A 12832-nucleotide genomic window follows, 5' to 3' on the forward strand; every position below is an offset into this window, starting at 1 on the left:
AAATTTTAGACACAAACAATTGGTGTTCCTTAAGGTTCTCTGCTCTGTCCTCTTCTCTTTTTCCTCCATATAAAAAATCTCCCTTGATTCATTTCGAAAGGCTTATGCGAATTATTCACCGAGAAAACGTCTGTTCACTCGAGCCATTCCAAAATAACTCAGCTATATACTACTTTGCATGAAAATGTTAATCAGCTAATCAAATGGACTGAATTGAACAACATGTTTGTAAACAGAAAACAAAATACTTGTTATCACAAGACGTAGCATTAACAATAGGTATGCCTACTATATACATCAGTGATACGCTCGTTGATGAGGTTGACACTCACAAAACTCCAGTAGTTACCATTGACAACAATCTTATTTTATGGAAGCGCATTTTAAAAAAATTGTTCCAGATCTCAAACTTTAAAAAACTTTTTAGATCTTGAAGCAAGAAAACAATTCTATCATGTATTTATTCTTTCAACTGTCGATTATGCCTCAAATCCTTTTACCTGTGTAGTGCTAATTCACTAAATCACCTGCCGGTCAGTGTGTCAGTTGATTGTCTTCTTAGCTGCTGATCAGATAGTCACTTCACTTTGTAGCCAATTGATCATTCAGTCTTTCAGTGGCTGAGCTACCTGGTTAATTGATCAGCAGTCAGCCAGCCACTAGTTAGTCAGTCAGTCAACTGATCTGTGTGTGTGTGTGTGTGTGTGTGTGTGTGTGTGTGTGTGTGTTATCACAAGAATGACTGACAAACTGAGTCAAAGAGACTGAGAGATGGGGATGGATACAGGTGATTTGTGTTTCTCACCTTTTCCTTTATCTCAGAGGACACAGGGAAGCTGGTGAGTCAGAGAGAGGTAGTAGACAGACAGGCAGAAGGGAGATAGACACACATCCATGAAGTCTGGCAGTCTAATATCTCTCAGAGTGGAAAGACAGGAGAAAGAAAAGTACAACAGTGATACAACGAAACCTCATCCATTCAAAAGAAAAACAATATAAAACTTTTTTTCTTCTGCTTTTCTTTTTAATCATCAGCCTCTACATTTTTCAAGCATGACACACAAAAAGTAATATGCAATGTATGTAAACTGTATCATGTACTTACAAATACCCAAATAAACTGCTAATGATTGACGCAGATTGAAATCGTTTACACTGAAATAACTTAAGGCCTAAAAGAGGAAAGCAAGCACAGATAAGCCAATATTCTGTCGTTTCAAAAGTGACTTTGAGGAAAAACGATAAAAAGCGCACTTTTAAACTGAATGTGTGGTGAAAAGACAAAGGTTACTGAATTAAGATTTACATATCGCTCATTTCTGTGACACACACAAGTAGGATGGATTCAATTGAAGAATGTGTATTTGTTTAAAATAAGATGGACTGGACTCGAGAGGTGAAATCAAAATGGCCCCAGCTTAGGATCAGTTATCCTATTCTTGTGACAATTGGTTTCTGGTTAAAAAAATAAATGCTCACTATTAATTTTATAAGTGTAATTTTTGTAAAGATCACAATAAAGACACAGTCCTATATTACACCTTGATTTGTAAACATGTATAATCTGAACAGCGTTTGCAAGATATGTAAAAGTAAATTGTTTAAATTGTAACAGACTTGCGTTCAACCATGCAGTAGTGATTTTTGGATAAGATTATGAAACGAAAACTGGCTGGGAAAATAGTTTACTGATAGCCACAATATGTGTAATATAGATAGCGTAAATCCAACATTACAAATGTTCATAAAAGAAATCTCAAACACGCATGTGCAGTTGACAAGCGTGTTTCAAAATCACTCTGGAATATAAATTTCTGTAGAACTGGGCACCAAATGCATGTTTCGTACATGACTAAGAATTATCTACATGGAATCAGTGTGTTTATGAATTTTTATTGTTCTGCCTATTGATGCGCGGTGACCAGTATTCAGAGAAATATCGAGTTTTACTCACTAATATACAACATTCATTTCTATCTGTATCATTTGTCTGAAAAAAAAAGAGCTGAAGTTAAAGATGGCTTTGAGGTATTGGTATATGCACAGACACGTGTGTATGTATGCAATATGTGTATGTATGTGTGCGTGTATGTGCGCACGCGCGCGCGCGCGTTTGTGTGTATGTGTGTGTTAAAATTCATGTTAAGTGGCCATTATCATGCAGCCTGACATTCTGTGCTTGTCTTCAAATATGACTGTTTTCATTTACCACATCTACCGTAGAGATACAATATAAAAGATAATACAAAACGATGAATGAAATTACAGTATAAACAAAAGTTGGCATTTATTTGAGCTCAGTCCAGGCATTTTGTCACGTGGAGAATTCGTTTTTCTTTCAATATAGCCTTTATTTTATTAGTGTAATAGTTATAAAAAAAAAGGGGGTGGGGTGGGGTTGGGGTTGGTATACGTGCAGGAGTGAATATGAATGAACAGCGTTAAAAGGGGATGACAGGGGTAAGTGATGAAACAGGATTCTCTCACAGGCGAGGGGTCAGGGTCAGGGTCAGGCTAGAGCCCAGTCAAGCGGGTTGTCTGCTGTTTTGTTACAATATCAGAAGAAGAAGAAGAAAGAAGAGCAGAAGAAGACGAAGAAGGAAAGGAGAAGAAGAACAAAAAGAAGACGACGAAGAAAAAGCAGAAGAAGAGGATGATGGGACCAGAAAGGCACAAATATATGTCATAGGTACAACGTCAGCAATTCAAGTGGATGATAAAACACATTCATAATAAAGACTACCACCGGGTTTGAAGCTGGCAACAACTTGACATATATAATGCACATGATTATATGAAGACCAAATGCTAATATAATCTGACATTCACAATACATTTAGTTAGTATAATTAAAAGTGGCTTTGGCTATGCTGATTTAGGTAAGCACACTGTCCCGTAGAACAGAATATGTCAATCGTATACTGTCGAAGGTGACTCGAATGAATCACTTATCATGTGGCACTATGCCTAAGTTAGCCGGATAGGAAAGCTATGGCAATTATCAATATGCTGTATATGTATATATATATATATATATATATATATATATATGTGTGTGTGTGTGTGTGTGTGTGTGTGTGTGTGTGTGTGTGTGTGTGTGTGTCAGATCGTTTTCAATAATAAACTGATTTTAATCCAACAGTATCCTGAAAATCACTACAAGAGAATGCCACACATGTTATAGAACGCTAAGCGCAATATAACTGTGTCACTCTTCTATATTCTGGTAGTACTGAAGGTCACTGGGAAAAAAAGAGGGAAAACAATTAATTAAGCAGCAAAAACATATATATACAAAGCATCATGTGGGTAATATAACATCATATGGCATTTATACTATGTATTGACAACTGGAGGATAAAATAAGAAGTAAACGCTCAAGGCAATGATTGGAAGGAGTTAGCATAAAGTTTGGCCACTAAGGGGGGAGGCTAGCATGTGGACTTAATTAGATTACTTAGATTATCCTGACTGAACCAATGGAATCAAACCTAAACACAGCTGACCATTCCCGGTCTTCTAAAATCAAGCGCATATCACGTGGTTAACTCACTCAGTACGGCCAGTCCTCTCTTCTCCTCTACACAGACCCATCGGATGTCCAGTGGGTGTCTGAATGACCCAACCTTTAGCTTCCGTCGTCAGAATTGTGGTATTCTTTGTCAACATTCACCTCTTCAGTATAAGAGCCTTCCGCTTGTAATATTTTGATGATGGTAATTGGGGTGAAACGCTGTTAACGTCGTCTCTTTCGCCGTTCGTATGGAGAGAGTTAAAATAGCCTTCTCCTGCTGAGTGTGCAAAGCATTTAGAATTTCAAATTGAACTTATCTAACACTCTCTCTGGCTGCTCAGTATAACTGACAGAATCGGCAAAGCCTCCTCCATGGAATATTCTAGAATGGCACGACAAAGATCACCGCATTAAGTCAGTCAGTAACTGTCTGAGACGTTCGAAAGGATACTGTAAATAATAGCAACACAACATGACAACACCGTGTTATATGTGGAGTGATGGCCAAACCAAGAAACGAACAACCTTAATACACACACACACACACACACACACACACACACACACACACATATGTGTGTGTGTGTGTGTGTGTATGTATGTATCATATACTTCAATATAACCTTATACATATTATACTTTACAGCATATCTATGTGGAAGCAAGCAGTTTACTTGGGATGTGACCAGCACATAACACGCTTGAGTTCTACTCACCCCTTTATTCTTGTAGCAGATGAGACATGTGGTGATACCACACACAATGTGTGTGCGGCAACCATCTGTACCGTGAAGTGTCAAAGCTGGTCAAGCCTTTTGTTTTCCATAGCAGGTGAACTGCAAAGACAGCGCCACGATTGATTCTCCGGATTGGGTCTGACTGGCCAGAAATTGAAACAATTTGTGTTTTACACATTTGTGGCAGTGAATTTCTAAATGACCTCGGAACCGAATCATGTCACATCAGTTGCAGATAAAAAAAGCTGGGCACACCCTTTCTGGTGAATATAGGATGAAATATTAATTACTAAAAGTACTTAATGCATAAAATCAGGTTAAACATTCGTAAATCCCCATATGATAGATTTAAAGATGGGTTTGTGACACTTGTTTCCATGTATGATACTTACATTTTCTAATCTGGCAAAATATATAATTAATGAAATAGCATAAGAAACACAATTAATTTTTCATACTGGCTGATTTGCACCCAAACTCTGTTGGTACGATGTCATGTCCTTATGAGCCACAAATGAAAATCCACTTTACATCGTTTGGATACCTGATATATTTCTGTCATTGCAATGGGAAGTCATTTACAGCTTAGTCTTTTGTGAAGGACTATGACTCTCAAACAAGGAGGCAAGATTGCACTGGCACTTAGTGCTGTAGCCTTGGGGGCTAGTTGGCCTTTGGGAACCATCCCAAGGCCGACCGTCCAAAAAACCCTCTTGGCCGAGAGAGTGGGGATGTAACTTGGGCCAGACACTCTCCACTATAATCAAATTCTAACCTAAGTAGTCGGGACAGCAGCTGCATCCTCTGCTTTTCTGCTGGTCATAGTTGGACACGACTGACTGTCACATACATTTCTGTCTGAACACTATCATGGTCTGGTTTTAAAACTACCAATTAATGATCACACATAACATAAAATTTCTGAGAAACAACGAAAATGATGTAAGCTCAATGTTGAAACATTTAACCAGCAAACGACTGAATTAAAATCAAATCTATGATAGGGTTTCAGTTTCAGTTGCAATTTGTTTCTCATGGAGGAGTCACTGCTTTCAGCAAATCCATACACGCTACACCACATCTTATAGGCAAATGCCTGACCAGCAGCATAACCAAACGCGCTTAGGCCTTGAGTGCAGTCATATCTATTTGTATACCTATCAGAGGGGATATCTTCTACAGAATTGCGCCAGATGAAAATTTTCCGGCGTTGCCATGGATTTATTTCAGCATGAATGTACACTGCGCCGTATGCTAGATGTTGGTCAGTCAATGTGCAGTCGCAGAATCAGTCTCTGGAGCTAGCGAGACACTTGGCTACATATGTGTTCAGATTCATGCAGTACACTTCGAAACTGGCATCCCTCTACCAATCTAGTGCCAGCACAACTGTTCTGCAGAAATCGTTGTCTACATCACACTGCACGCATCTTGGATACCATCACTGATCTGAACGGCCTTGACACCAACATAGTCAGTGACAGTCTCAAGGAATCCTGGTGCGACCTTCTCTTCTATGATGTTTCGTTTGATGGCGACTGTGGCCTCACTCTCCACCAGCTCCTCCACTCTCGGCACTGCCTGCGTCATCTGTGTATTGTAGCACACATTGCCGTTGCTCATCACCAGGGTCTGGAATCACAGAAAGGAAAGGGAAACGATGACGTAAACAACAAGTAGTATAATGGAGTGAGGGCCTCACTCAGCCGCCGATATTTTCTCCCCTTCCACTAGACCCTGAGTGGTGGTCTGGACGCTAGTCATTCGGATGAGGCGATAAACCGAGGTCCCGTGTGCAGCATGCACTTAGCGCACGTAAAAGAACCCACGGCAACAAATGGGTTGTTCCTGGCAAAAATCTGTAAAATAAAAATCCACTTCGATAGGAAAAACAAATGAAACTGCATGCAGGAAGAAAATACCAGAAAAGGGTGGTACTGTAGTGTAGCGACGTGCTCTCCCTAGGGAGAGCAGCCCGAATTTCACACAGAGAATTCTGTTGTGATGAAAAGAAATACAAATACAAACTCAGATCACTCCACACGAGGCTAGGCACAGCACAATAGAACGAGAAGACAGCACGAGGCGACACAGGGCTGGGACAAGGCAGGACAGGAGACAGTAAGGGACAGCAGGTCAAGGCCAGGCTGGGTACAATGTCAGTTATTACATGTCAACAACCTCTTCTGCTTCTTCTTCTGCTTTTGCTGCTGCTGCTGCTGTTTCTTGGTCTTCTTTTTTTCCTTTTTCTTCTTATTCCTAATACTGTGAAGAGTTACTGGGTTGCTGCACACAACTGTTCACCAGTGGTGCCAGTTGCACTGCTTGGTTCTAACTTTTTGACAGTTACACGTGACTAAATGCCTACGTTGACTGAACTACGTCATTGGTCAGTTCCATACTACACACAGTTAGTAGCGGGTTACGACCATACTTGGCTCTTCCGTCCGAGCAATGCAACTGGCTCCAGGTTCCTCCAGGTCTGTCAGCTGTTCGGAGAACCCTGGGTCTCCGCAACTGGCTTCCCGTTCATTCTGCATTGCTGTCTATTGTCTCTGGCACACGTTCATTCTGCATTGCTGTCCATTGTCTCTGGCACACGTTCATTCTGCATTGCTGTCCATTGTCTCTGGCTTCCCGTTCATTCTGCATTGCTGTCTATTGTCTCTGGCACACGTTCATTCTGCATTGCTGTCCATTGTCTCTGGCTTCCCGTTCATTCTGCATTGCTGTCTATTGTCTCTGGCACACGTTCATTCTGCATTGCTGTCCATTGTCTCTGGCTTCCCGTTCATTCTGCATTGCTGTCTATTGTCTCTGGCACACGTTCATTCTGCATTGCTGTCCATTGTCTCTGGCTTCCCGTTCATTCTGCATTGCTGTCTATTGTCTCTGGCACACGTTCATTCTGCATTGCTGTCTATTGTCTCTGGCACACGTTCATTCTGCATTGCTGTCCATTGTCTCTGGCACACGTTCATTCTGCATTGCTGTCTATTGTCTCTGGTTTTCCTGTCCTTTCTGCAAAGCTGTCATTCCATCTGTTGTTGTTTTTTTAATAGTTTTTTCCTTCCATCTCTACCCACCCCCTTGTCAATTTCTTGGGGGAATCTTTTAGCGACGCCATGGGGTCTTGTTTCCTGGCCATACCGTCGCATTGTCTCTTCACAACTGGCGTCAGCACATCTTCATGTGGTCCAGTTTGCTGCTTTGGAGCACCTGTTCATTGGTGAAATGCTCAGTGTCTCTCATGTTTACTATCTTGCGATTACACCTGGATTCCATGGCTTGTATTCTTTAAAGATCCGCAGTGAGTGCCCATGTCTCACATGCAAACAGGAAGATCTCCTGTTTCAGTCTTGATAGTACTGATGTTGTCTTTGTTACCTTTCGGAGAATTTCTGGTTTGGAGCCTTCGCTGCTAATGATGGATCTCAGGTAAGTGAATTGTTTAACAGTTCACAGCTTCAGTTCATGGACATATATATGTATCTGCAGTGGTGGTGGTGGTGGTGTGACTGGCCATCAACTTGGTCTTTTCAGGGCTGATTTCCATGCTTATCTTGCTGATGTTTCATCCTTTTTTTTACAAGGTTGGTGAGCTCTGTCAGCCTTTCAGTGTCAGTTGTGAAGCGAAGGTTCATTATCTTCGAGCACGAAGGTCATGATCCATTATATGAATAAGTTGATCAGTATGAGAGACAGAAGGCAGCATTCCGCACTGTTCACTTTCGGGAAAAGTTGCTGGATGTTGTTGATAAAGTTTTGTTTGCTTTTTCATTGTGGCCCATAGTGTTTTATTCGCGATGGGTGCACAGGTTAAGACCTGTTTGATGGTACTTTGCTTTTGCGAAACCCGGTCTGTTCCTTAATAATACTTAATAATAGTGCTATGTGCTTCTGGCTGTAATCTGGTCAGACTGATTTTGAACATTCTTCATTTGCTTGCTCTCTCGTGTTATTCCTCAGCATTACTTTAAAGTTCATTAATGCAAGGTCGTGGTCATTGCCAAGCTTAGTTCCTTGAAACGTTCTTGTTTTAGACGTTCTGATACCAGACCTGATCCGGTTCTTCACATGAAGATTGTCTGGCTGTGATGGCAGCTTGGGGAATGTCATGTCCTGATATTTATGCTCAACGAATGTTAGCAAGTACGCCATTATCACTGACAAACTCTAGCAAGTGGAATCCGAAATCATTGTTATTCTCATTACAACAGGGCCCCCAGAAATTCCTCCAGTCTTTGGCATCTGCACCACCCTTGGCATCCCAATCAATCTTGTCGGCCTTTCTTGATGACCGTTCAAAGTTAGCTGAGTGTAGAAATCTTCAAACTTGTCACCACCAGAGTCTGGTGTGGGCGTGTCCATATATAATTATGTTCTTCCTTTCTAAACTGGTGTTTGTTTCGGTTATTTTTTTTATCTCCCTGGCAGTTAGTTCTGGGGAACCTTTCACATGAAACCCTGCACTGCCCAAAAGAAAAGACCGAATCCCTTCTTACGGCCAACCTTATACTGCGTCTACGCCTCCAGACGCCAGTGACACAGGCCATGGGAAAACGTTGACGAGGACGATGCTGGCAGGAGACAGACTGTGAAAGAGGGGACCAAACGAACAAAGGAGGGGCAGATCACACAGCTGATTAGCAAAAGGTGGCAGAGGAAGTCAGTCTTTTCTCCTTCTTCTACTACTACTACTACAACAACTACAACTACTATTACTTCTTCTTCTTCTTCTGCTTCTCCCGAGGTTCAGGTGTCATGCTAAAAATTCCGGTGTGTTGATGTGATACAGTCCGCCACAAGGACTCCACCTGACCTCAGAGTTTCTCCTCAAAACCCACTGCATCAGGTCAGAATTGACATGGGAGAGTTCAATCTATTTTCCGATGTGAGGCCTGCAGCACACACTGCCGTTTCAGGACTGGCCTGTTCATCGTTCACAGGCACGGTTCACGTTCCTGAGTGTGAATACCAATAAACACAATCTGCTGCATCGATGCACACTAAGCCTGGCATATATTGATAATTGAAACGACTATCCTATGATCAGGCTATAACTCAGTGATAAACATGTCAGCGTAAGATTAACAACTAAATTGGTGAACATTTCCAATGCATGCGATTAATTTTTAGTGTTTAAATTTTGATACAGAAGCACGTACATCTCGAAGACAAATAAATGTATGAATTCTAACGATACATAAGTATTTCCTTTCAATATACAAATAACAGAATCACTACAACACGGAAATAAGCAATTCTAGTTTCTAGGTTATATCTCTATGTCCTAAACTCACATGCTATGTCCGAAACATACATTAACAATATAAAAAAAAATTAGTCCTGATCTGTGTTGACAGTTTGAACATACGGAGTTTCAATATGCAGTGTATCAAATACGTAATCTGCGTTCAAGTCAAGCAGAATCGATGGCAGAACCACACCACTAACCAAGATACCCTGGACAGACACGCACAACAAGACATGGCATGTAAGGGTCCATAACTCCACGACTACAACATCTGTGGGGAGGCGGCACATGACAGTCGCAATAAGGAATGTCCCAAAAAGAGATTCAAAGATACCGTCAAGATTAACCTCCATTGGGCAAACCTTCAGCGTTGGCTGCTTTTGACTGCCAGCTTGTCTTTACAAAATTGTAGTGAGCGTATTGGAGGAAACCGCTGCCAGCGACTTTCAACTGCTCGAGATCGGCGATACAGAGTTGTATCTGCCTTTGCCGTGCCTGCTGGCGTTCTTTGCTCCACCTGCAGCTACATGTGTGCTTCGGACTTTGGACTCTACAGCCACATGCGTGTCCGTTGATGACGACACAACGTATTCTCATTCTCGATTCACGAGGACACGGGCCTGTCATGGTGGTGATGAACATGAATCAGTTCTTTTGGTGCCGTGTAAACTTGAGCAATGGAATTAGTCATACGGCTGTCTCATACCCAGAGCTGAGTGTGGTCCGGGCTCGACTGGGAAGACTGGGACCTGCTTCATGGAATAAGATGACAGTGATGTAATGAAATCGTGAGTGTGATCACCATCTTTAGAGCATGCGACAGGCTTACGTCTTACACTGTGTGTGACTTTTGATAGTTTCAGATTTTGTTGGTTGTAGTTTTTATAATGTACAATTTACTATTGTGTGCTATGACTTGTGTGTGTGCGTGCGCGCGTGCTTGTGTGTATTGTGTGTGTGTGTGGGGGGGGGTGAATGATTTTTAATAAATCTTGAGTTCAGATTTTCCTTTTTGATATTTACATATGGGTTCCATATTGTAAACGCCTAGGGCTTATTTTCAAAATTAGGCGTAAATGCTCATTAATGATAATAATAATAATACCTGCATCATCTGGACGAGGTCCTTGGCCTGTCTGTCTCTCTCTTCACTTGATGCCTTGTTGTTCATACCGATATAGCGGCCTCCAGCGTCTTTGATTACGTCTGCTACGGGGGGTCCGCGTTTGATCTCATCATCAAGGGCTTTTCTCATGTCATCTGCCAAGTACAGGGTGAGAGTTTACTGAGATAAAACGGTCCATCCACAATTGCAAGTAACATGGATCTCTCTCTCTCTCTCTCTCTCTCTCTCTCTCTGTATATATATATATATATATATATATATATATATATATATGTGTGTGTGTGTGTGTGTGTGTGTGTGTATGTGTATGTGTGTGTCTGTGTGTGTGTACAGTGGGAGAGAGGGAGGCAGACATATAGATAAATAGATAGATGTTTTAACAGCAGATGTTGTCAGGACTGGTACTAGCATGTATCTACCATTTCTAATATTTAATTTAAAATGAACGTTTCTATCACGTTGTAAAACCGCATTTCTTCATCTACCTCTTCCTCCTTCGTCTTCTTCTTCTTCTTCGTTTTCATCATACTGTCATTATGAATGGAAACGTGGAGTACAGGCGAATTCTAGAGTTGCAGCATAATAAAATCCCAATGATATAACTGTAATTATCTTGAGAAATCAATTAAATAATAAACAATATATGCAAGCCCATGATTGATCTTCAGCTGAAGTGACTTCCGTAAAGAAGGCACTACATACACCCCAGAGTTTTAGGATGGACAGGAAGGGTGAAAGAATAACAAGGTGATACTTACCTATGGAAGCGTCCTCATCATCCATTCCATCAAGTCCAGTGAAGACAACAATCATGTACTTCGTGATCTCATCACCCAACTGCCGTTTCAGCTTTAGGTATGCGTCATACTCTTCCTGAAAGAAGACAAATCTCTGTGTGTGTGTGTGTGTGTGTGTGTGTGTGTGTGTGTGTGTGTGTGTGTGTGTGTGTGTGTGTCTCTACTTCATGTATCTCCAAAAATGCCAAACGACATGGTATATGGTGAAACGGGCAGGAAACCACTATGGATAGATGCAAAAGTAAATGCAATTCGATATTGGCTACGTCTTACCAGAATGGAAAATAGTAGACTTCCTAGGAAATCATACAACATGCTTCTTAATATTCATGAAAATGGTAAAGATTGCTGGGTCACGGATGTCCAGAGACATTTAACAATTAATGGTTTTGGGTTTGTTTGGCTTAATCAAGGGGTACAAGAGATTAACTGGTTTTTACGAGAATATAAAGAACGTATATCTGACTGCTGGTTTCAAGGGTGGAATGAAAGAATCAAGGAACGTGGAAGACATTCTGTGTACAGATTGTTCAAAACTGAATTATCTTTAGAACCTTACTTCGAAAGTATCAAAAATATAAAACTTCGAGACACATTCATTCGATTCAGGCTTGGCATATCTGACATAAAAACACATAAATTACGCTTTTCTTCTGACTATGGGGTAGATTTATCGTGTCCTTTGAGTAAATGCCGATTGGAAGATGAAACGCATTTTCTGCCGATGTGCACAGCAACCGATGATTTAAGACAGAAATATTTTACAAAAGAAAACGTGAAGAAACTTAAAATACATCCCATGGCGTTTTTGTGTGATGTGCAACATTCAAACAGCTTAGCAAAATTTATTTACCATAGCTTAAAACTGCGAAGGGACTCAGCGTAAATGATCTCACATACAAAGCTTCATTTCGAAAACCAATTCTTAGCATGCAAAACGCCATTCGATTTATGTTGCCACTGTTTAATTGATTCGTTGATGGAAATGTATGTTAATCGATTGTGAAGATAGTTAAATTGACATGTTATTTGAATATTCTCTCTCTCTCTCTCTCTCTCTCTCTCTCTCTCTCTCTCTCTCTCTCTGTGACTACGTAATCGGGTCGATGGCCTCGGGTTACTTAAATACCAACCTCAGCAGTAGTCTACGAAGATTGTGCGTGTACATACCGTTAGATATTGTTTCGTATTCCTTATGAAAAGCAAAAGAATGTAGTGAAAAGTGTAGGAGGGGAGGAACGTTTGAAGGGGTGGGAGAGGGGGAGAGCGTGTTTTCCACTTGGTGATATGAGCATGTTGCTTAAGTCATTAAACCATTTGAATCTCTCTCTCCCTCTCTCTCTCTCTCTCTCTCTCTCTCTGTGTGTGTGTGTGTGTGTTGAATTAACTATTAACAAATCA

General features: G+C 41.0%; 1 protein-coding gene across 1 annotated transcript in view; it reads right to left on the minus strand.

Moving 5' to 3' along the window:
- Positions 1–1459: 1459 nt before the first annotated feature.
- LOC143291723 (GTPase IMAP family member 8-like) overlaps positions 1460–12832 on the minus strand; it is a 48685-nt gene continuing 37312 nt past the window's right edge. The window contains exons 10-12 of the mRNA XM_076601766.1: positions 11393–11507; positions 10614–10768; positions 1460–5883 (exon numbers count right to left, since the gene is read on the minus strand). Of these exons, the coding sequence (XP_076457881.1) occupies positions 5662–5883; positions 10614–10768; positions 11393–11507 (492 nt within the window). The 3' untranslated portion in view covers positions 1460–5661. The remainder of the gene's footprint in view (positions 5884–10613; positions 10769–11392; positions 11508–12832) is intronic.

Source organism: Babylonia areolata, chromosome 17 (genome assembly GCF_041734735.1).
Source record: "Babylonia areolata isolate BAREFJ2019XMU chromosome 17, ASM4173473v1, whole genome shotgun sequence".
NCBI classification, from domain to species: Eukaryota; Metazoa; Mollusca; class Gastropoda; order Neogastropoda; family Buccinidae; genus Babylonia; species Babylonia areolata.